The sequence below is a fragment of the Arvicola amphibius genome, chromosome 15, assembly GCF_903992535.2.
Source record: "Arvicola amphibius chromosome 15, mArvAmp1.2, whole genome shotgun sequence".
In the NCBI taxonomy this organism is placed as follows: domain Eukaryota; kingdom Metazoa; phylum Chordata; class Mammalia; order Rodentia; family Cricetidae; genus Arvicola; species Arvicola amphibius.
In genome coordinates, this window is record NC_052061.1 from 21023718 (window position 1) to 21044937 (window position 21220).

At 40.5% G+C, this 21220-nt stretch overlaps 1 protein-coding gene across 8 annotated transcripts in view; it reads right to left on the reverse strand.

Annotated features, from left to right (window-relative positions):
• The window catches only part of Il15 (interleukin 15), a 77885-nt gene that overhangs the window by 46477 nt on the left and 10188 nt on the right, over positions 1-21220 (reverse strand). For 3 of the 8 annotated variants that reach the window (XM_038313025.1, XM_038313020.1, XM_038313019.1), the window contains one exon: positions 10382-10502. The exons of 3 other annotated variants lie outside the window; for them this stretch is intronic. Coding sequence is in view for 2 of the 5 variants with exons in the window: in XM_038313018.1 (XP_038168946.1) it covers positions 10427-10502 (76 nt within the window). In the remaining 3 variants the exon portion in view is untranslated. Of the gene's footprint in view, positions 1-10380; positions 10503-21220 lie in introns of those variants that run through there. 2 more of the 8 variants (XM_038313017.1, XM_038313018.1) reach the window with 2 other exon arrangements.

Sequence of the window (21220 nt, forward strand, 5' to 3'; positions counted from 1 at the left end):
TGGCCGGATGGTTTCAGTGCAGAATTCTATAAGAACTTCAAAGAAAAACTAAACTATACTACTCAAATTGTTCCACATCATAGAAAGAGAAGGAACACTGCCAAACTCTTTTTATGAGACTACAGTTTTCCTAATACTGAAACCACATAAAGGCTCAACCAAGAAAGAGAATTACAAACCAATCTCACTCATGTACATTGTTGCAAAATACTCAGTAAAATATTGGCAAACCAAATCCAAGAACACATTAGAAAAGTCATCCACCATGACCAAGTAAGCTTCATCCCAGAGATGCAGGGATGGTTCAACATACGAAAAAAAATCTGCCAATATAATCTACCATATAAATAAACTGAAATAAAAAACATATGATCATCTTATTAGATGCTGAAGAAGCATTTGACAAAATCCAACACCCCTTCATGATAAAGGTCTTTGAGAGATCAGGGAAACAAGGAACGTATCTAAACATAATAAAAGCAATATACAGCAAGCTGACAGCCAACATCAAATTAAATGGAAAGAAACTCAAAGTGATTCCACAAAAATTAGAAACAAGGCTGTCCTCTCTCCCCATATCTATTCAAAATAGTTCTTAAAGTTCTAGCTAAAGCAATAAGACAACAAATGGAGATCAAGGGGATTCAGCTTGTAAAGAAAGAAGTCAAACTTTCTCTATTTGCAGGATATGATAGTATACATAAGTGACCCCAAAAACTCTACCAGGGAACTCCTACAGCTGATAAATATCTTCAGTAATGTGGCAGAATACAAGATCAACTCACAACAATCAGTAGCCCTCCTATATACAAATGGTAAAGAAGCTGAAAAAGAAATCAGAGAAACATCACCCTTTACAACAGCCACAATTAACAGAAAATATCTGGGGGTCACACCAAGCAAAGACGTGAAAGACCTGTTCGAAAAGAATTTTGAGTCTTTGAAGAAAGAAATTGAAGAAGATATGAGAAAATGGAAAGATCTCCCATGCTCTTGGACAGATAGGATCAACATAATAAAAATGATAATCCTACTAAAAGCAATCTATAGATTCAATGCAATCCCCATAAAAATCCCAAGACAATTCTTCACAGACCTTGAAAGAACAATACTCAACTTCATATGGAAAAATGAAAAACCCAGGATAGCCAAAACAATCCTGTACAATAAAGGAACTTCCAGAGGCATCACCATCCCTGACATCAAGCTCTATTATAGAGCTACAATAATAAAAACAACCTGATATTGGCATAAAAACAAACAGGTAGACCAATGGAATTGAATCGAAGATCCCAATATTAATCCACTGACCCATGAACAGTGGATTTTTGACAAAGAACCTAAAATTATACAATGGAAAAAAGAAAGCATCTTCAATAAATTGTTGGCACAACTGGACGTCAACATGTAGAAGAATGCAAATAGATCCATACCTATCCCCATGAACAAAACTCAAGTTCAAATAGATTAAAGACCTCAATATAAATCCACCCACACTGAACCTGACAGAAGAGAAAGGTAGGAAGTAGCCTTCAATACTTGGGTACAAGAGACCACTTCCTAAATATAACACCAGTAGCACAGGCACTGAGAGCAACAATAATTAAATGGGACCTCCTGAAACTGAGTAGCTTCTGTAAAGCAGGAAGTACAGTCAATAAGATAGAAAGGCAGCCTATTGAATGGGAAAATATCTTCACCAACCCTATATCAGACAAAGGACTGATTTCCGAAATATATAAAGAACTCAAGAAATTAGACATCAAAATACCAAATAATACATTTAAAAATGGGGTACAGATTTAAACAGAGAATTCTCCATAGAAGCATCTTAAATGGCAAAAAAAGCACTTAAGGATATGTTCAGCATCCTTAACCATCAGGGAAATACAAATCAAAGCAACTCTGAGATACCAACTTATACCTGTCAGAATGGCTAAGATCAAAAACATCAATGACAGCTTATGCTGGAGAAGATGTGGAGTAAGGGGAACACTTCTCCACTGCTGGTGGAAATTTAAACTTTGTACAACCACTCTGGAAATCAGTTTGGCAATTTCTCAAAAAAATTGGGACTCAACCTACCTCAAGAGCCAGAAATACCACTCTTGGGCATATACCCAAATGATGCTCAATCATACTACAAAGACATTTGTTTAACTATGTTCATAGCAGCATTGTTTATAATAGCCAGAACCTGGAAACAACCAAGATGCCCCTCAACCAAAAATGGATTTTAAAAAATGTGGTATATTTACACAATGGATTACTACTCAGCAGTAAAAAAACAATGACATCTTGAAATTTGCATGCAAATGGATAGAGCTAGAAAAAATCATTGTGAGGCAACCCTGACTCAGACAGATGAGCTTGGTATGTACTTACTCATAAGAGGATACTAGCTTTAAAGCAAAGGATAATGAGTCTATAGTCCACAACCCCAGAGAAGCTAAATAACAAGGAGAATTCTAAGGAAAACATATATAGATTCCCCCTGGGACAGGGAAATACACAATATCTTTTGACAAAATTGGGATCATGGGGTTGGGAGGAAAAGGGAGTGTGGAAGGGAAAGAGGAGGGAAGAAGGGGAAGGGAAAGAAGAACTTGAGGGAATGGGATAGTTGAGATGGGGGAAGGACAGAGATGGAGAGCAAGGAAAGAGATATCTTAATTGAGGGAGCCATTATGGGGCTAGCAAGAAACCTGGCACTAGAAAACCTTCCAGGAATCCACAAAGATGACCCCAGCTAACACACTAAGCAATAGTGGAAAGGGTGCCCAAACTGGCCTTGTCCTGTAGTCAGATGGATGACTATCTTACATGTCACCATAGAACCTTCATCCAGCAACTGATGAAAGTAGAGGCAGAGCTCCCAAAGTCCAATTGAAGAGGGGAGGAGTGAGAATATGAGCAAAGAGGTCAAGACCATGATGAGGACACCCACTGAAACAGCTGACCTGAGCTAATGGGAGCTCACCAACTCCAGCCGAATAGGAAAGGAAACAGCATAGGTCCATACTAGTCCCTCTGAATGTGGGTGACAGTTGTATGACTGGGTACAGAGTGTGGAGCCACTAACAGTGGCACCAGAATTTATCCCTATTGCTTCTACTGGCCTTTTGGAACTGATTCTCTTTGGAGGGATACCTTGCTCAGCCTAGATATTGTAGGGAGGGCTCTCGTCCTTTCTCAAAGCAATGTGCCTTACCCTCTCTGAGAAGTAGATGGAGTGGGGGTGGAGTAGAGAGAATGGGAGTAGGAGAGGAGGTGGGAACTGTCATTGGTATGCAAAATGAAATGAGGAAATTAAAAAAAATAAAATAAAAAGCCGGGTGGTGGCGGCGCATGCCTTTTATCCCAGCACTTTGGAGACAGAGGCAGGTGGAGCTCTGTGAGCTTGAGGCCAGCCTGGTCTACAAGAGCTAGTTCCAGGGCAGGCACCAAAGCTACAGAGAAACCCTGCCTTGAAAAATACAAAATAAGATAAAATAAAATTAAAATAAAATAAAAAATTTGCCTTCCAAATTCTGACTGTCAACTGCATTCTGCTCCACCCAGGGTCATTATACAACCCTTACAAGTAGTTCTTGTTCATCCTTAAAGTCTCCCTGCAGAATGCAGGCAAGTTTAGAACACAGATTTTCGATCCCTCATTTCTTCAATAAATTCTAGATGACAAGTAGCATTTCATGTGGGTTTGAATGCCTTTTAATGCGCTGAAATGCTTTTTCTGTTTCTTCTTATGCACAATGTCTATTCATGTTCTTTCCCTACACTCAGTGGCCTTGTACCCGTCCTTCCCTATTCATATTTCCGTGATTTCTATTAGAGAAAAAATTCCTACCTATCCCCTCTCTCCCCAGCTCAGCATTTTCATTTTCAATTTCTCCAGATTATTCTTATTCCCAACAAAGGAAATTTTTTCAATGAGTCAGACTTATGTTTTGATTGATGCCTGTTTTAGAAGCTGGAATTCAGTTAAGTTGGAAATTTCTAGGGAGATACTTCTGGGATTTCTAGGTAACAATTCCTCAAATATAATAACATTACTTCAGCTTGCTTGTTTTTAAGTCCAAGCTCTTCTTTCTGATTTGTTGGTTAAACTGGTCCAGCATCACAGGGACACTCCAGGTTTGAGCAGAGCCACCTTATTTGTACATCTAGCAGAACTGCTTCTAGAATTTTGTCATTAGTTACGACATTCTCTTTGGGCTAATATTGTGTGTGTGTGTGTGTGTGTATATATATGTGTGTGTGTGTGTATGTATGCACACATGTTCATCTTAATAAAATGCTTGTAACCTAATTTGTTGAGTCATCGTTATTGTATGTATATGTCTGTGTATGTATCTGTATGGTGTCTTTTCTACATGTGTATATGGTTGTGTATATATAGACATACATCTGAACATACAAGTGTGTTTGTGTGCATATGGAGACCAGAGATTAACATCTTATGTTTTCTCTGATGGTTCTTTACCTAACTTTTAGAGACAGGCTCTCTCTGAAACTAGGGCTCACTGATCCCGCAATTCTGAGGAGCTGAAGAGTTCTGTGGATTTCCCTGGCTTTGCCTGCACCCCAGTGCTAGAATACCAATGTAGGCCACTGAATCCAGCTTAAAATGGGTGCTGGCTATCCAAATATGCATCCTCACATTTATGCATCAGGATCCTTACCTACAAAGTCATCTTGCAAGCCCTGAATTATCACTATTTTTTTAAACATCTGCAAAGACTATTAAATTATTTTCAACTGAATTTTTCCAACTGTGAACATTTGCGTATGATTTTCTTTTGACTCCAAGGATATGATGAGTTATTTTCAGATTTAATAAGCTTTGATTTCTAGGTAAAACCTTAATTGGTAGTAATATATTATTCTTTCAATGAACAACTGGGTTCTTTTTAATTTACTAAAGGGTTTTGAACTTATGTTCATAAATAAATAAGCTAGGCCATCTAGCACAATATTAATATGAGCCAACATTAACTCCAATAGCCTTATTAGGAGATGGTATAACATTTCATTGGCTTGAGAAGGTCAGTATACCAAGGAAGACAACATAATGCATAGTATGTTCTAAAAATCACAGCTTTAGTGCAGAAAGGAGAAACAGACAAATGCACCATCACTAAGGACTCTTCCTAGCATTGCTTTTAAAAGCCAATGTAACAAACAATAAAAGGGAATTTCAGCACATGTGTTGTGGGTCCAAGAACAATTCCTAAGGTTGGTCCCACTGATTTGTTTGGTGCATTGCACTCGACAATGGTGCAGGTCGTAACAATGATACAGCTCCCCAACAGTGGTAGTTTCCCTAATGCCCAAGTCTCCTGGAACATTGTCAAAATTAAGCATTTGTTGGACCATCAAGTAAGTCATCATAAAATTAAATTGACAGAAATTCTGGCTGTGGAAAATGCAAAGAAAACAATGATACAAGAAATTTTCAATTGCTTGAAAATGAAGCACCACGGATTTAAATAATCTGTGACCCAGTATAAAAGTCCCTAGAGGCATCAGAAAAGCAATAAAGAACAAAATGATGTCATTTTTAAACATGGGAGTATTTACATAAGAAACGAATTTCCAGGAAATCCAGAGATTGTGAACTGGAAAACAAGAGGAAATGGACAAGTCGGTTCTGGGAAGAGCTGCAGAGCTGACCGACTGTTTCCCAGTACAGACAGCCAAGTAGGATGCGCTGTAAGGAGTCAGTCACAGGCGAAGAGAAGGGAGTGAAGTACTGATAACTGCCTCGTGGGTCAGAACTGGTGACAGCATGCTAAGTTTCCACGGGACAAAGGAAGCAATGCAGACAAGGCCTGAATCTGCCTGCTTAAATGTGGTGAAGTTCACAGGCACTTGGGTACCAATTCTGTCAACCCCAGCTTCAGTGTGAGAAGATGTTACCAAGAAACATACCATTTCCTTCCCCTTTCTTGTTTGTTCTAAGATGAGGTCTTAGCGATCTGCCACATAGGATGCAAGCATCTTTCTCTGTTTCTTCCAGCAAGGCACTCAACAGGGCATGTTGCTTTTTGGCTCCTCCTCTGATGGTGGTTTACTGGTATCAGTGTTTCCTCCACATTCCCATCCTTTCCCACTGTCTCAGGAGAGGTTCCCACACAAGGTTTGCTACTTCAGCTGCTTGGCCTACAGATGCTGCGGATAGAATTTCACAGTGTCTTCCACGCTCCTAAAGTTTTGCTATAGAATTATTTGTGGTTGTCTCCCAGTCCCTGCCACCAGGTCCAGTCTCTTTGTCCTTTGTATGGTTTCCAGAAAGATATTTAGCACGTGGCATTAACAAGTGCCATCTTCTTTGTGGAACCAGACCAGTTGGTGCAATGTCGGTATTGGCGAAGTGGTGACGTTAGGAAGACTCACAGATAAGGATGAAAGTCAATTTTCACATATTTGCTGGACTATTTAGTGAGTGCCTATAATATATTCAGACATCTGTGCCGGTTAATTTGGTTGTCAGCTTGGCTGAATTGAGACGATGCCTAGAAAACTGGTAATTTTCAATTCTAAGAGTATCTGTGAAGGGGATTTTGAGAAGACTGTTTCCCGCTTGAAGGAGCTGGGCAGATAGGAATCCCCAGGGATAGGAAAGACCACGGGGAAAATGGAACATGAAAGCAGAAGTAGGAAACTAGCCTTTGTTCACGCTCCCGTTTCTGGGCAAGCACCCTTGTTCACTGCTGTTGTCAAAGGACATGAGACTCCAGGTTCTTTAATTATTGACCACAGACTTGGACAAGTGGACCCGTCTCTAGGGACAGCCAAGTCTCTGGTCCTACTTAGACTGGGGCTGCCCTTGGCCCTTCTGCCATTCTGAGGTTTCCACCTTATTCAGTCTGGGAAGATTTGCTCTCCATCCTGCAAGCATTCACTGTGGGACTTTTCAGCCTCTGGGATCCTCTGAGTTAGGCAATAAGCCATCTTCTGTAATAACATATTCTTTTAGTTCTGCTTCTCTGGAGAAGGCTGAGTAATACAGCCAAACCCCAAAGAAGTATTTCTAATTAATCTGTTAGAAGTCTACACAGAGTCACACACAAAAGAAATGCGTTCATTGAGTATTTTCAATATCTACCCAAATTAAGGAAGTTAACTATTGATTTTTAACACATTTTAAATTGTGTTACTACGTGCATTAAGGTAATATTTACTTCTGTAGTGTCACAAGGAAATGCCATTATTTTCTGGTAAGCACACAAAGCCACAAAACAAATGGCTTTTTTTTTTTACATAGACCATGTAGAACTAACTCTAGAATGAATCTTGTAATAAATTTTCTCTTAGCCATTGCATAACTGGCCACAAGTCTTCTTCTTCACACTTATCTGTAGGTATCACTTTGATGCTAGAGAACACACAGTATTTTTAAAACCAGGAAGATAATAAGAAATATATAAAAAGCTTTCACCAAATAGGGTTTAACACAGGTTTTAGGGCCACCCGAGCCTGTAGACTGTGTCCTCACTGAAACACAAGGAGAAAGCGTGAAGTGAAAGCGCACCCAGGAGAGACCTGATCAACACACCACAGACAGAAATTCTCCTTTGTACAAACATTTATTTTCAGAGTGTAAGAAGTTAAACAGCATGAAAAGTACGACTGGCGAGACTGGGCTGTAACTGCAGCCCAGGATTCTTTACTGTTGGGCCTGCAGGGTCCAAGAATAAGAATATAAAAATGTAGATTGCAGAAATAAGAATGTAGAAATAAAGAAATATAAAGTTGTAAGCCTAGGAGAATGAGGACAGACTGTTAACAGCTTTCTCAGCAGCTTGAGGATTAACTATTAACAGTGGGTTACTCTGCTTTACAACCCATAGCTCTATTTACAGGGCCGAAGCATATCTCTGCAAACTGAGAGCCTAACCCCCCAACCAACCTGCCATCCTTGATTAACAACAGATATGAGCTGAGCTAACTTTTAGGAGACAGATACATGACCTCTGGCTTACACATTATCCCTGTTATGTGAAACTGGCAGCATCAAACGGGAGAGAGCACGGGGCTTCAGCAAACAACCCCTGGAAGTACCAAGAATGGCAACAGATTAACAAACACAGGATAAACTGAGAAACTCTGATTGTGAAGTAAGGCAATCTGTGCCTGAGTTTTTCCTCGAGATTGTAGACATTCCTTTGTTCACACCTAATGCTTGGTACACCTTAATATAAGAAGGTGGGTTCAGAAACCGGCCTTTGCTACAGCCTTCCTTACAAGATCCATCTCTGGCTGTGGGCTCAGCTAGCTGATAAGCTTTTTGTGCCCCATGGAGATTTCTTATTTTTTTTTTTAAATTTTTTCCTGGAATCTGGTTTCTGAAATAAAGTTTGCTTCATTTTCTTTTTTAGACTTTGATGGTCTTTCCCCATCTTTGCACGACCCCCATGGACCCAACAGGGCCTTTGACACTTCTCTACTGAGTGTTAAAAGTAAATGCTTCGTTGGTGGCAAATTCTGTTCAAGTTGGGCATCCTTGGGACTTTACCACAGTTAAGAGCAAGGGTCACTATAGAACACATTTTCCTTGACTGCCTGCATTTTCGATGCAAATTGAAAGAGAATCCTGAGGCCCCTACTTCTATCCAGACTAAATTTTCAGCCTTCTCAGTGCTGGAAAGGCTGTCCTTGGCCACCATCACACAGCCAGTCCAATGGCCTGTTCACAAGCGTTCAAACAAAGGAAACCAAAATGAAGTTATTAAGGCAACACAGAGGAATTGAAGAAAATAAATTCGGGAGGCAGGTGACTATTTTATGTTTGCAGAAGACTTGTTTGTTAGTGTGTTAGTTACTTCCGGGCAGGGTATGTCCTCTTTAACTTACTTGATCCTTCAGGTGCAGTTTGGCTCAAAAAAAAAAAAAACCCCATCCACCATAGATTATCACAATGGAATTTAAAAACACTTTGATGATTACTTATTTTTATTGATATCCCACAGTGACAAGGCAATTCAGAGCTACTGTGCTTTTGATAAAAATGCAACAAGTTCTACAGCTTCAATATCCAAGATACCAACCTGCCTCTTCCTTGAGCCCCTACTACAGCAAACCCTGAAATGTGTGTGTCTAAAACACTAAGCATAGATTGATTTTGGGGGGGTTCAGGGAATTTGTAACAAGATTTCTGGGTAACAGAGCCTTTCCAGGAAGCCTGGGAAAGTACTGAGCTGATTTCTGTTTACAGTTAATTATTGCCTAGGGCAGGTTCTTCACACATTTTCTTTCAAATTTTATTACCTTTATAATTTTTCAGCAGTGAAAATGAGCAAGCAAGACAAGAATTACCTTTTCTTTCTACCGATTCTTATAAAGACCTCCACTTCCATAACTTGTGATGGGGAATCTTTGTCAACCAATTATTTTAAGAGGTGGAACCAAGTTAGGGTGTGGCTTTCTGAGACCCTGAGAAAAAAGAGGTGGCCCAGGTGCCCTCTCTCTCTCTGTGGTTCCCTTGCAGCACAGCTGAGCTTGGACGTCTTGTTCCTGTTTCGTGAGTTTTCACCTTATAAAATACTATAAAAATATAATTATTTTATCTTTTAGCTAGCCTGATTATTTTTCAAATCAAGCTAACTTCAACAAACCTGCCCCCTTGCCTCCTGTATTGTCAATCTTGATCTGACCACACATTACAGACTCTTGTCTGAAGGTGACACAGAAATTACAACTGAGAATAAAAGTGAAATATATGTATTTGTCAAGAAGAATACAGAGCTTGTATTTATATTATTTTACCTTTAAAGTTTTTATTTAGCTCTATACATGAACTTGGCCAGGCATTGGTCTCAAATAGTTTCAAAAAAATTGCAATTACTCATCAAACAATTAGACAAGCCAATGTCTAATCTGCCATTTTCTAATCTGCTTGTACTAGGCACTCCTTGGAGCGATGGGTAGCAGAACTACTTTGGTGCATAAGCTGAAGCATGCCATTCCTTCAGAATTACCTAATAACAGAGCAGAAAGTGAGGTGAAGAATTCATCCAACATGGGTGCTGGACTTGGGACAGCACCTTCACAGGCCAAATCTCACTGTCACCTGTTTTTGTAAGAGAAGATCTGCTGGGGCCAGTGATATCCATCACACCCCAAGGCTTCTACCCACCCACAAAACAGGGCAGACTGGTCTGTTCAGAGATATTTTAAATTAAATAGCCTAAAATATTTCCAATCTGACTTCAGGTAAAAGTAAACAGAGTGGTATTTCTAAACTCTGGCATCTGTTTTTACACCAACAGGCTCCTTTTCTTAAACCTCAAGTGTAAACAACTGCATCCCATAGCCATGCCCTATTTATTGTTTATTACAGTGTTATGTCACATGATACAATTCTTAAATTTTTGCTTACTTGACCTCCTGTAGGCTGGTTATCTGCTGACAGGGGCTGTGTGCTCTAAAGGACCTCACAAGCGTGGACCATGAAGAGATACTGCTTCAAAGAGCCAGAGGGCCATGTGTCGGCATGGACTCTGCAGGAGCAAAAGGCAGGGCTTAAAGACATAAAATCACACACTGACTGACCCCCCCACACAAAATTATGGCTAACTATGGAGCTGATCATTCTGTTAAAGACAAGACTTCTGTGGAGAAAATGTCAAAAATCGGTCTGAATTGTTTTTTTTTTTTTTTGTTTTTTATAAATCTTCCCTAAAGTCTTCAAAATTTCCCAGACTATAACTGATGCCCATGTTGACTGTAACTCTGGTAATAACTCAAAGCAAATAGGATGTCAAAAACACTTGAGGGCTTTGTGTTCAATTACTAAATCTAAGCAAGATGATGACAGTGGCATGCACCTGTTCTAGGATTCTCCACTCAGGCAATTAGAAATATAATATATATATATATATATATATATATATATATATATATATATATATAGTGTCATTTATAAAGTATACCTGATTTGGGGGCTTGGTTACACTGGAGAAGCTTAAAATGGGCTACCCCAATTTTGCTGTTTGAAAGTATAGCATTTCATGTTTTTCAAAAGAGTAAAATAATAATTTCTATCTTTTAAAATAATTATACAACACCTTGGTCACATTCCAGAAGTACTATTGATAGGAAGGACATCGTATTTATAGCATCACTATTACCTTAGCTAAACTCCGATCATCAATGAGATAGTAAAAATTTCAAATTAAAAGAAGAAACACTGTGTTGCCCAAAACCTTCAGGCAAGTTTGTAAGAGCATTTGGATATTGGCTCTGTGACTGACTCACAGATAGGAAAACTCTCCTATTTAGCCTGTAACACCAGCCAGCCCACTCCAAGAACTCATCTCTGGTCCAGAAGACTAAACACCAGGGAGGTGAGGGCAAGGCAGTTTGGCATCTCCGCTCAAGGACATCCCTGTTAGAGCATCAACTTCTCACAGGTGCTAGTCACTCCCTCTCTTTCTCTTATGCCCCTCTCCTGTCCCGTTCTCTCTCCTTCCTCCCCCTAAGGACAGGGTAAGATGATAGCCAGAGGCAGGAAAAAACATCTTTCACTAGAAAACAAACCATCTGGCTTTTTGTTCCTAAAATTCCCAGCCTCCAGAATGGGAAAAAACAAATTCCTACTGTTTACACCTCTTATTCTCTAGACTACTTTTACAATACCCACAGCTGCCTATACAAATTATCCCACTTCCTTATCCCACTTCCTCATCAGTCAGGATTACGGTTTTGCCTCCAGTGCTTCTAGTCAAAACCTCCCGTATTTCTCCTGACTTCCTACTGTGGTTCCTATTGCTGTGACGAAGACCATGACCAAAAGCTACTTGGATTGGTGAGGGTTTATTTTAGCTCTCAGTTTACAGTACACCATGAAGAGAAGTCAGGGCAGGAACTTAAGGCAGGAACTGAACAGAGGCCGTGGAGAAAAGCTACTGACTGGACTCTTCTCTGTGGCTCAGTCAGCCGGCTTTTTTACACCTCCTGGCCAGAGGTAGAGCCACCCACAGTGGACTGAGCTCTTTCCCATCAGTCATGAAGATGCTCCTATGGGGTGGCCAGTGGGTGTTTTCTTTCCAGATGGTCCTGCTTTTGCTGTGGTGACAAAAACTAACCATCACCCCAAGAAACCAAAGTAATTCGGTCCGATGAACCAATTGCAGGACTAAGAAAAGAAACTGAGAGCTGAGAGCCTACCGGCCATTCATTGTACACCGAGCTATGGCTGTTAAGGAGAGCCCACCCCTAACAAAGGATCCTCCCCACCTGGGAGAAATTCAACCCCTGTCCTGTGCCATCTCCTCGATCTCTAGCTGAACTGAATTAGAGCCAGAAGAAGGTTGGAAAGCATGCTACACGGACTGCACTCTTTCCATTTCTCATCTACAGGTCGGGATTGGATTGGGGCAACATGGGCAGAAGATATCAGGATAGGACTAGATAATTGAATATTGTGAAAATAATAGAAAATATATACAAAACAAAGCCCTGTTTCTATCCGCAGAAAGGAAGTGGAGAACACTGTGTAACCCTTTGAAGTCTGAAATCTCAGTTTGAATGCATCTACGCACTCAAGCATTAAGTGTGAGAAAGCAATAAATAGCAAGATATTTAGAAGTGTTAGGAGAAGTTTGGCTATTCTGATTTATTATTCATCGGACAACTATGAAAGGTATTGGTATTTTCTACAAAGACACTTAAGTTAGGCGATGCTTGGCAAGGGAAACCATGCCCCTGTCATGTAGCACTCTGGAAACCCAACACTGTCTCAGTCAAGGGGATGAGAAATGAATTTAACTGAACACCATCTCTCCTAAGAGAGTAACCAGTTAAGACGCTTTGGTTTCTTGTTAGAAAAACTCTAGAAATGGTGAACAACAATTACTTTCTCTTAATTCCTTTTCTGTGTCTGGTTTTCCAGTTCCTCGTGAGCCACATCTTGAAAGTATACAGAGCTGTGCTGCCGAACCTGATAGCCACAAGCCCCATGTGACCTTCTGAGAGTAAATAAAGTCAAATAGAAGGAAACCAGAAAACCACTTCTTCCTCCTGGAGCCAACTGCATCTCAAGTGTGGAAAAGCTGGCATGCTATGTCCGACACTGTGGGGTCAGTGGCTTTCATCACAATGGATGGACTGGTGAAGGCTCAGTACAGGACTCTCCTGCAGACAAATGTGGGTTTGAAACCTGACCTAGCCACTATAAATAGTGGCAATACCACTGGGTGAGTTGATTCAAACTGCTTTCATCAGTGGAATTGGGAAGACGCTAATACCTACCTCACACGAGGGCTGTGCAATTCAGGTCATGCCTGTAAGCTCCATACAACAAACCTAGGCACACAGAGAGCACGCAAAACCATTATTGCGTTTGCACTGTGGTTTTATTTCTGTATTTGTTTCTTTACATGTGAATGGTGATGGGTTGACTGTGATGAGAACTCGATATCAGATCTAATAGGACAAGCAGGTTTGTGCCTAAGATGACAATGGTCTACTGAGATGACACACCTCTAGGTAGGATTTCAAAACTCTCGAAAAGACTCTCAAATGTCATCAGGAGATGGGCAAAGCCTCACAGCCGAAGAGGAGGGACTGCAATTGGGAGGTTCCCAAAGATAGAGAGTTGAAGATAAGTTTCAGACAACATAAGGACCACAGCGGTAGAAGAGCAAGACTAGAGAATGAGAGGAATCCCGCCATGCTGGTAGAAAGAGAGCAGGAAGAAGCGCTACGCTCCTAGCTCCTCAAGAATATGTGTTTTCTTTCCACCCCACAGGCCAAGCCATATCTTGTTTATGATCTAGTTAGGCTTGACTCTAACAGTGGTCGCTTCTGGCCTTCTTCCTTCCTTTCCATATTATCTTTATATAACTGTTATACATGTATGCCGCTTTGAGCTGTAGAAATAGGTATAGAAAGCTGTTTCCTGAATTTTGGGGATTTGCTGTTAAAGAAAACTACCTCCCTCCAGTTCACAGAAATGTATTAAACACAAGAGGTTCCCAGGTATGCATTTAAAATGCAGGCCTGGCTTTTGTTTTCTTCTGGTATTTATATAAAAAGATCCATATAAAATTTATTCTTCATTATAAAAATCGGCAAATCATCACTAAGCAATTTTCTAGTCCTGCCACCAGAAATGACTGTTTAAGTGTTAACGTGTGTGCTGTATTTATAGCAGCACAGCGATAGCAATCTTAGCGTGATCACTCTTGGCCGCCCCAGAAGACACACCTCACTGTTTGTCCCGGGAAGTATCATATGATAGCTGCAATGACGCGCACTCACTGTTACCTGCTGATAATGTCCCGTCAAAAGGCATGACAGCTTAATGACACAGCCCAGCTTCTTCTGGCAAATACCCGGATGCAAATATTTCTGTTGCCTACCACAGCAGCACAGCAGCACAGCAGCAGGGTTACCGCAGTTCTCAGAAGTAACACGATCAGATAAAGCCATCTATGACAAAGCGGTTCTTTTATTAAACGCTGCTGTACTTTTGACCACAAAATCCCTTGGTGCTCCTTCGGTCTACAGACGGTCTCACCAAGACTGGCTGCCGTTCTTCTATGCTTCAATTATTCTTGTGGATGAGACCTGAGGCACCCCTCATTCTGAATACTTGTCTTTTGTGCAATGTACAGAGTGGTTTACATTGTAGGTCTGAATCAACAGAGTAGCCTCAGATTCCTAGAGTTGTCCCAGGCATCTTAAGTCTAAGGCATTGCTTGCTGGGCCCCTCCCCAACAAAGGAACTAAGCATCTAATAATTGCAAGCCAGCAGCTTGCTGGACTGCTAGGAGCCAGGCTGTTTCTATTAACAAAGTTCATTTGCCAGTTGGCATGGTAGACTGCTGAGCTGCTGTGCAGTGGATGGGGCTGCCGGTTTTCCTCTCCCTGACCTGGACAGCAGACCGTGTCCATACTGCCAATTGTCATTGCTGTGTCCTCTATAGGGTTATGTGTGGTTATCTGGGGGAGAGCCAGTAAAGCACTGGCCCTCACGACAAGGGACTTAACTCATAATTATGTCTTTTCTCCATGGGCCTCATTAGCTAGTTATCAGCAGGCCAACTGTTACTCCGGTACAGTAGCATGCATTAAACCCCTCCTAAGAATGGCTACTTTTACTTTCTTAATTATTTTTGACTTTTCCCCTCTATTTTCTATCACTTCTGTGATCCTCAGATTCATTGTAAAGAAAATGCGTTTTCGAGTGGTCAGCAAATACCGACTCGTTCCTCGTGAAATCAAGTTTGCTACACTCTGAGGCTCGGCCCCGCCAGTGCTGGTCACAGGATGTTAGAGGTGGTTACAGTTTTGTTTTTTATGATGCCAGGTTTCTTTCGAGGGCTGTGCTTTCGGTTTTGTTTTGAACTGTTTGGTTGAGGAGGGAACTGAAGGATACAGCAGGTGCACGTGGATAACTTGCTTCTTGTATCGGGACAATCCCTACAGAAGGAAGGTGATAAGGCTAATACTGAAAGTAGATTATTTAACACACAGGGTAGGAGGAAAGGCAACTGAAAAGGCTTTTCTATAACTTAGGACTTGAAATATCCTAAAAATCTCGTGTGATCCAGGTGTGTTTCCTTGTGCAAATGCTGTTTGCAGGTGGAGTTTGGGGCAGCATTTGGATCTTGGAGGCCCTGGATAATAATAATTATTATTACCCAATAATAATAATTGGATTATTCTATTGATAGAAGTATTTAAGTAGATTGTATGGAGGTGATAGAGTTTGGAAGCTGGTCCTAGGTGGGGGAAGTAGGTGACTGAGGGAACGTCTTGGAGAGATCACTTGGTCCCTTCTATTATTTTACGCTCTCTGCCTCCTGACTACCATGATGAGAAGAACTCCACTCTTCTACTCGTTTCTGTCATGAACTGCTTCACCACAGGCTGAGAAACACTACAGCCATCCAACCATGGACTTTAGCCTAAACTGTGAGCCAAATTCAATTTTTACTTTTTCCCTTCACTGTTTGTCACAGTAACAAAACAATAAAAGCTATAGCACGCTCTTACAGAGTACATATCCTAGGCTGAACAGAACATATAAAATCATCTCCGTGTTGGCACAGAACACAGCTTTCTAGGTGAACAGCACTCAGCATATGCCTGACATTTGACGGTATGCCAAGAATTCATTTCTAGGATGCAGAATCTCTCTGCCTTTGGATGTGCTGTGTGAACCATGGTGGAGGCTTTGCCATCTTCTAGTACATTCTCCTGCATGCTACCACGCTCCCATTGAATTACTAAAACTGTAATAGTTCATATCACACTGAAGTTGGGGAATTCTTGATGAAATCTGGATCCTCCCAAACTTTAACAGAACTATGAAGTAGACGGGAAGTCAAGAAACATGAATGCAAATCTTGGTTCAGACTTCCACTGGCTTCATGACCTTAGACATCTTATCTTTGCAATAAGGAAATTATAGTGGAGGTGATTCTAATTCAGCGTCTAAGTGCCATGTATGAGGTCACAGTTGGCTATCACAGCATGTATTCAATCCAGCTATGTTTTTTCTTTCTTCAGAATATCAGATTTAACAGCCCAGGAATTTGGTCTTATCACCATAATTTTCCTGAAGAGAAAATACACAGATTGCAAATGCAGTCTAGATTTGCACAAAGAGGTAAAGTTTGGGTTTAACGATATGTTTTGGGGCACCCCCACACACACACACACAATTATGAGCACGAATATATGAGCATTAAAAAAAATGTGAGCATTACGTCAGTGTGCTCACACTAACTTCAGTTCTAAGATAGATGCAGCTTGACCTAATAACCCAGAATTATGATGGTTGGCTTGCAATTCCACATAGATTGACTGCATATAAAAGGTGGTTATTAGCAGACCACCTTTTAGTTTTCTGTTTTACATCTTAGAATTAAGTGTCTTACACCATCACTGCTATCAATGCAACGTTGCTGCCCTGCTGAGAACACAGTCTATGATTCGCGAACAGCTGCCTTAAGGATCCGAACCAGACACTGGTGCAGCGTGATCCTTCTAAGAGCCCAGTTGCCGCCCTTCCTCCCTGCATTTCCTCCCCGGCACATGCTCAAGCCACAACAGGCTCATTTTTGTACCACTCAGCACCCCGTAAGCGTTCTGTCTCACGGTCCTGTTCTCATTATCGTCAGCGCTCTTTTAAGGGTGAATTGATGCTCTACTCATCACGTCCCAGGAATGTTTTCCATGTTTCTGCATTAAATTCCACATTTGCTATATTCTGTATGCACAGAGTTCCCCAATTTTGAAGACTACATTTATTCTTGTTCTCCTTGTCACTTGATATTAGGGGTTTGGTTTGTTTGGTTGGTTTTGGTTTGTTTGGTTTGTTTTTTTTTTCATTACTAAGAAAATCAAGGTAGGTTTTCTTAATCGGAATCATCTATTCAGCCCTCAAGTAAACCACAATTTGTTGTTGGAGAAGTTGTCCCTGTCTTGGGGGGTTGTATGATTCGTTTCACTAATGTATTATATTAGCCAATGATAATTCACTATTGAAAATGTCCTATTTTTATACCTCTCTGGTAAACTTGTTGAACTCTCTAATAAATTTTAGTAGTCTATTATCTCACATGGCTTTCATTTATCAATTATGAAATTTTAATAAATTCTTCTTTACATTTTTATAATTGTTACCAGTGGGGATCACTAGCAAATAACAGTCTCCATATTAAGAATGCAGAATCTAAAATGAGACCTGAGTTCAAGCCCCATTTCTACCACTTTCTCACAGAGACCACTCAGTGGGTCGAGTTATAGTGCTTTGGTGCATGAATATGAAATTAGCCCTCACAAGTTGGAAGAGTTGATTACGTTAAGATCTTTGGCACTATGGAGGAGAAAGAAATGTGTAGAAATATTACTGAATGAAGCCAAGAGTGAAAGATTCGCAACTCAGTCTTGGAGGTTTATGGAAATATTGCCCTAGGCAGCTTAAAGACTGCTGGCTCAGGTTTGTGTCAGGAGGAAGAACCGGCCATATGCCAGGAGAAGGAGTTATTAGATGAAATGGCGCATGCCCCACGAGTCCTGACTGCTGGCCAGGAAAGGAAACAGTGTGTATAAAGTCATTCACACCACACACGGGCCACTCAACTCTAGATATACAACTATTTACTCTTTCATTAGATGATACGTCGCTGGAGAGTCTCGTGACCACTCTGTCACTCACATACACTGGCAGAGAACCATGGCCAAAGAAAGTGGTCGGCATACAGGCACTATGTACAGCAGAACTTCTGCCCTGCCAATAGTCTTCCAGAATTAAAATCCTGCACTTAGAAGATCTAGTTGGTAAATAACAGTGGCTGCAAATAAGAAAGGCCAAGGTTAATAAAGTAAATATGTTCATGCCAAGTCAAACAAGACATTTTCTGCAAAGCCATGTCTCAAGTTTCTTCTCAAGCAACTGCTGGAATATTGCTCTATAAGAGTAGCGTCTAAAACCATGAGACACGGATTTGTAAATCTGATTATTGGATAGAAGTAGAAGTGGCATAATAATACTAAGACTTTATGTTTGATCTTTTTATTCTTGGGAGAAGAGGCACTAGATAATTCTTAAACTAAAAATATATCTAGATTTTTAAACTTCTCTCATCCTCTTATGCCAAATTGCTTCTAAAATACTTGGCAACTAGAATTAAGAAAACAAAAGGACTCTTGTTTGAATGAATTTAGAGATTAGAGTGTGTCATATTTCACTTTCCTTTCATTTATGAAAGTGTTTTCTTTAAAACTGCAAAATTATCCACTCTGAAATAAAATAAGAAAACATGCATGAAATATTAAACAGTCCTGAGTTGGTTCTGCTGTTTCTTCGATTTTAAAACATTCACATTTCTAATAATGAATTCAAATATTCTATATGTATCCTCTGTCAAATTAGGCACCTAGAAAAATTCAGTTCACTTCTTGATCCTAGAAATAAGGAGTACACTGGGAAGAATTCTCAATATCCATGTGATCTGATTAGGTTGCTAGTCAAATCTAGCAGAACACATTTTCTCAGATACTCAGCAAAGAGGAGTGACTTAAAAACAACAAAAATGGCATTTGAAAAGCCCCACTAGCTTGTAGGCAAGGTGGCAGGTGTATAAGGAATCACTGTTTCCCAGACCTCACGATTCTGATCATCTTGTGTACTTGTGAAGAGAAGCTACATAAATAAGTTTCCATTCAATTAAGTATCATCTGAAGGTTTCTTTCCATGCATTCCATTCTGAAGCAACAAATTCAACAAATAAATAATATGCATTAATAAATCAATTCTCCTTAAATTAACCATTCTTTCATATATATATATATATATATATATATATATATATATCTGTGTGTTTATTTCGTTGGTTGTTTGGTTGTTTGGTTGGTTGTCTAGCTTTTGAAGAGAAGACATTACCAATGTAGACTAGGCTGGTCTTGAACTCAGCATCCTTCTTTCTCTACCTACCATGTGCTAAAATTGCTTGGTAAGATCGCAAAGGTAGAATATAAACAAATTTCCGAGAGCAAGACAGGAAATTGGGTTAAAGTTTGATTTGGCATGGAAAACTTCATCTAGAAAATGACTCTTTCAAGTAAGCCATGTAAGAATCGCTATAGGTGGATAGAAGGAGCTTCAGAAGACATCAGGCAGAGCAAGCTTGGCAGGCAAGCAAGAGTATGTGAAACTTCACCTTCATTCTTGAAGACCTTGGAACTGACCAGGGCTATCCTGAAGACCATCTCTGAGCACTGCTTCTCCCTGTGTAACCAGCTCTGTGACAGCCATGGTGTTTGTGACCTGTGTCTTCTGTATATCTCATTGCCTCCTGGAGAACCATCTCACAACTGCCATGGCTGATCATCTTATCCTTGCTAATTTACAGGCTATGATCCAGGCTATCTGCTGTCCAAGTCAGGACTCCCAGTGACTAACACTTTCAACGGCATGGCAGAACCACAGTCTGAAGATTCCCAAATCAGTTTCTCCTTTTCTGGTTTTAGGTGGAATCCCTAGCACCTTTTATTTTCCTAGCTCTTAGGATGACTATCTTAACACCCCAATTCTTCTCTCATGCGCTCCACTGGCTCAAAACTTGCCAAGTGCTTAAAATATAGCCTATACATTCTAGGCTCTCAACAGTAATGGTGACTGAAGAAAACGATTAATAGATAAAGTCAGCAATTAGGGTCTCTTTGAAAATAACTCTTCTTTCTTTCCCCCAGTAGTTTTTTGTTTGTCTGCTTGGCTGGTTGAATGTGTGGTTGGTTGCTTGGGTTTTGGAAACAAAGGTCTTATAATATACCCCAGGCTGGCCTTGAACTCAACATCATCCTGTCTCTGCTCTGAGAACCAAATATGACCCTACACTTTATCAGTTAATTAAGCATGAAGATATATGCATCTACTTATTTATAAATTGCTTTTGAATCGATACCTGAATACTTTCACTTTTGAACTGGTATCTGTGTAAGTTTTCTTGTTGCCACTTGCACCACAAGACGCCCTCTAATTTTGAACACCTGGAAACTAGCCCTGTGTTTGCCATCCCCACTAGCCCTCTAAGCCTCAGAAGTATTACCCACGGGACTGTGTCAGACTGCAACAGCAGTGCAGAGAAGAGAAGCAGGGACGGCTGCGGGGCGTGCAGGGCCGTCAATCACAGAAGACATCTATGTAAATGAGGTACTTAAGTCAAGCCCCAAAAGAGGTTAAGGAGAGCTGTCATATTTCAGATAAGAGAATTCGTGGGAAAAAAAAAGTAGCCTCCAGTTCAAAGGTTCTTAGGCAAGAATGTGGCATTCTTGTTGATAAGTAGAAGAGGAGTCTGTGATAGTAAATCAGTGAGCCCAGAAGAGAAGCGACAAGAAGGACACCAGTCGTCATAATTGAACTTGGTTTTTACTGGAGTTAGAGGAGGACGCAGAGGAGGGTTTGGAAAACAACAGCAGTATGGCCCAAGTAGTCTCTTTACAATACCACCCTTTGTGGAATTTAATTTTCAGAAATAGCTAGCATAAAGCAATGGCTTCCAGCCTCTGGCTATGCATGTCAGGCTACTTGTCAAGAAATGATGTTATGTCTTCTAATCTCGAGTAGAGTATGGCCTTACAAGTACTTCTCCCCAGAAGAATGATACAAGTGTGACAGTCAGAACTGAATTCCCAGTCCTTACGTGTTGATAGTTTCTACTTCCTGTCTTACAGAAGCTGAGTGTTATGTAAGTGGGTATAG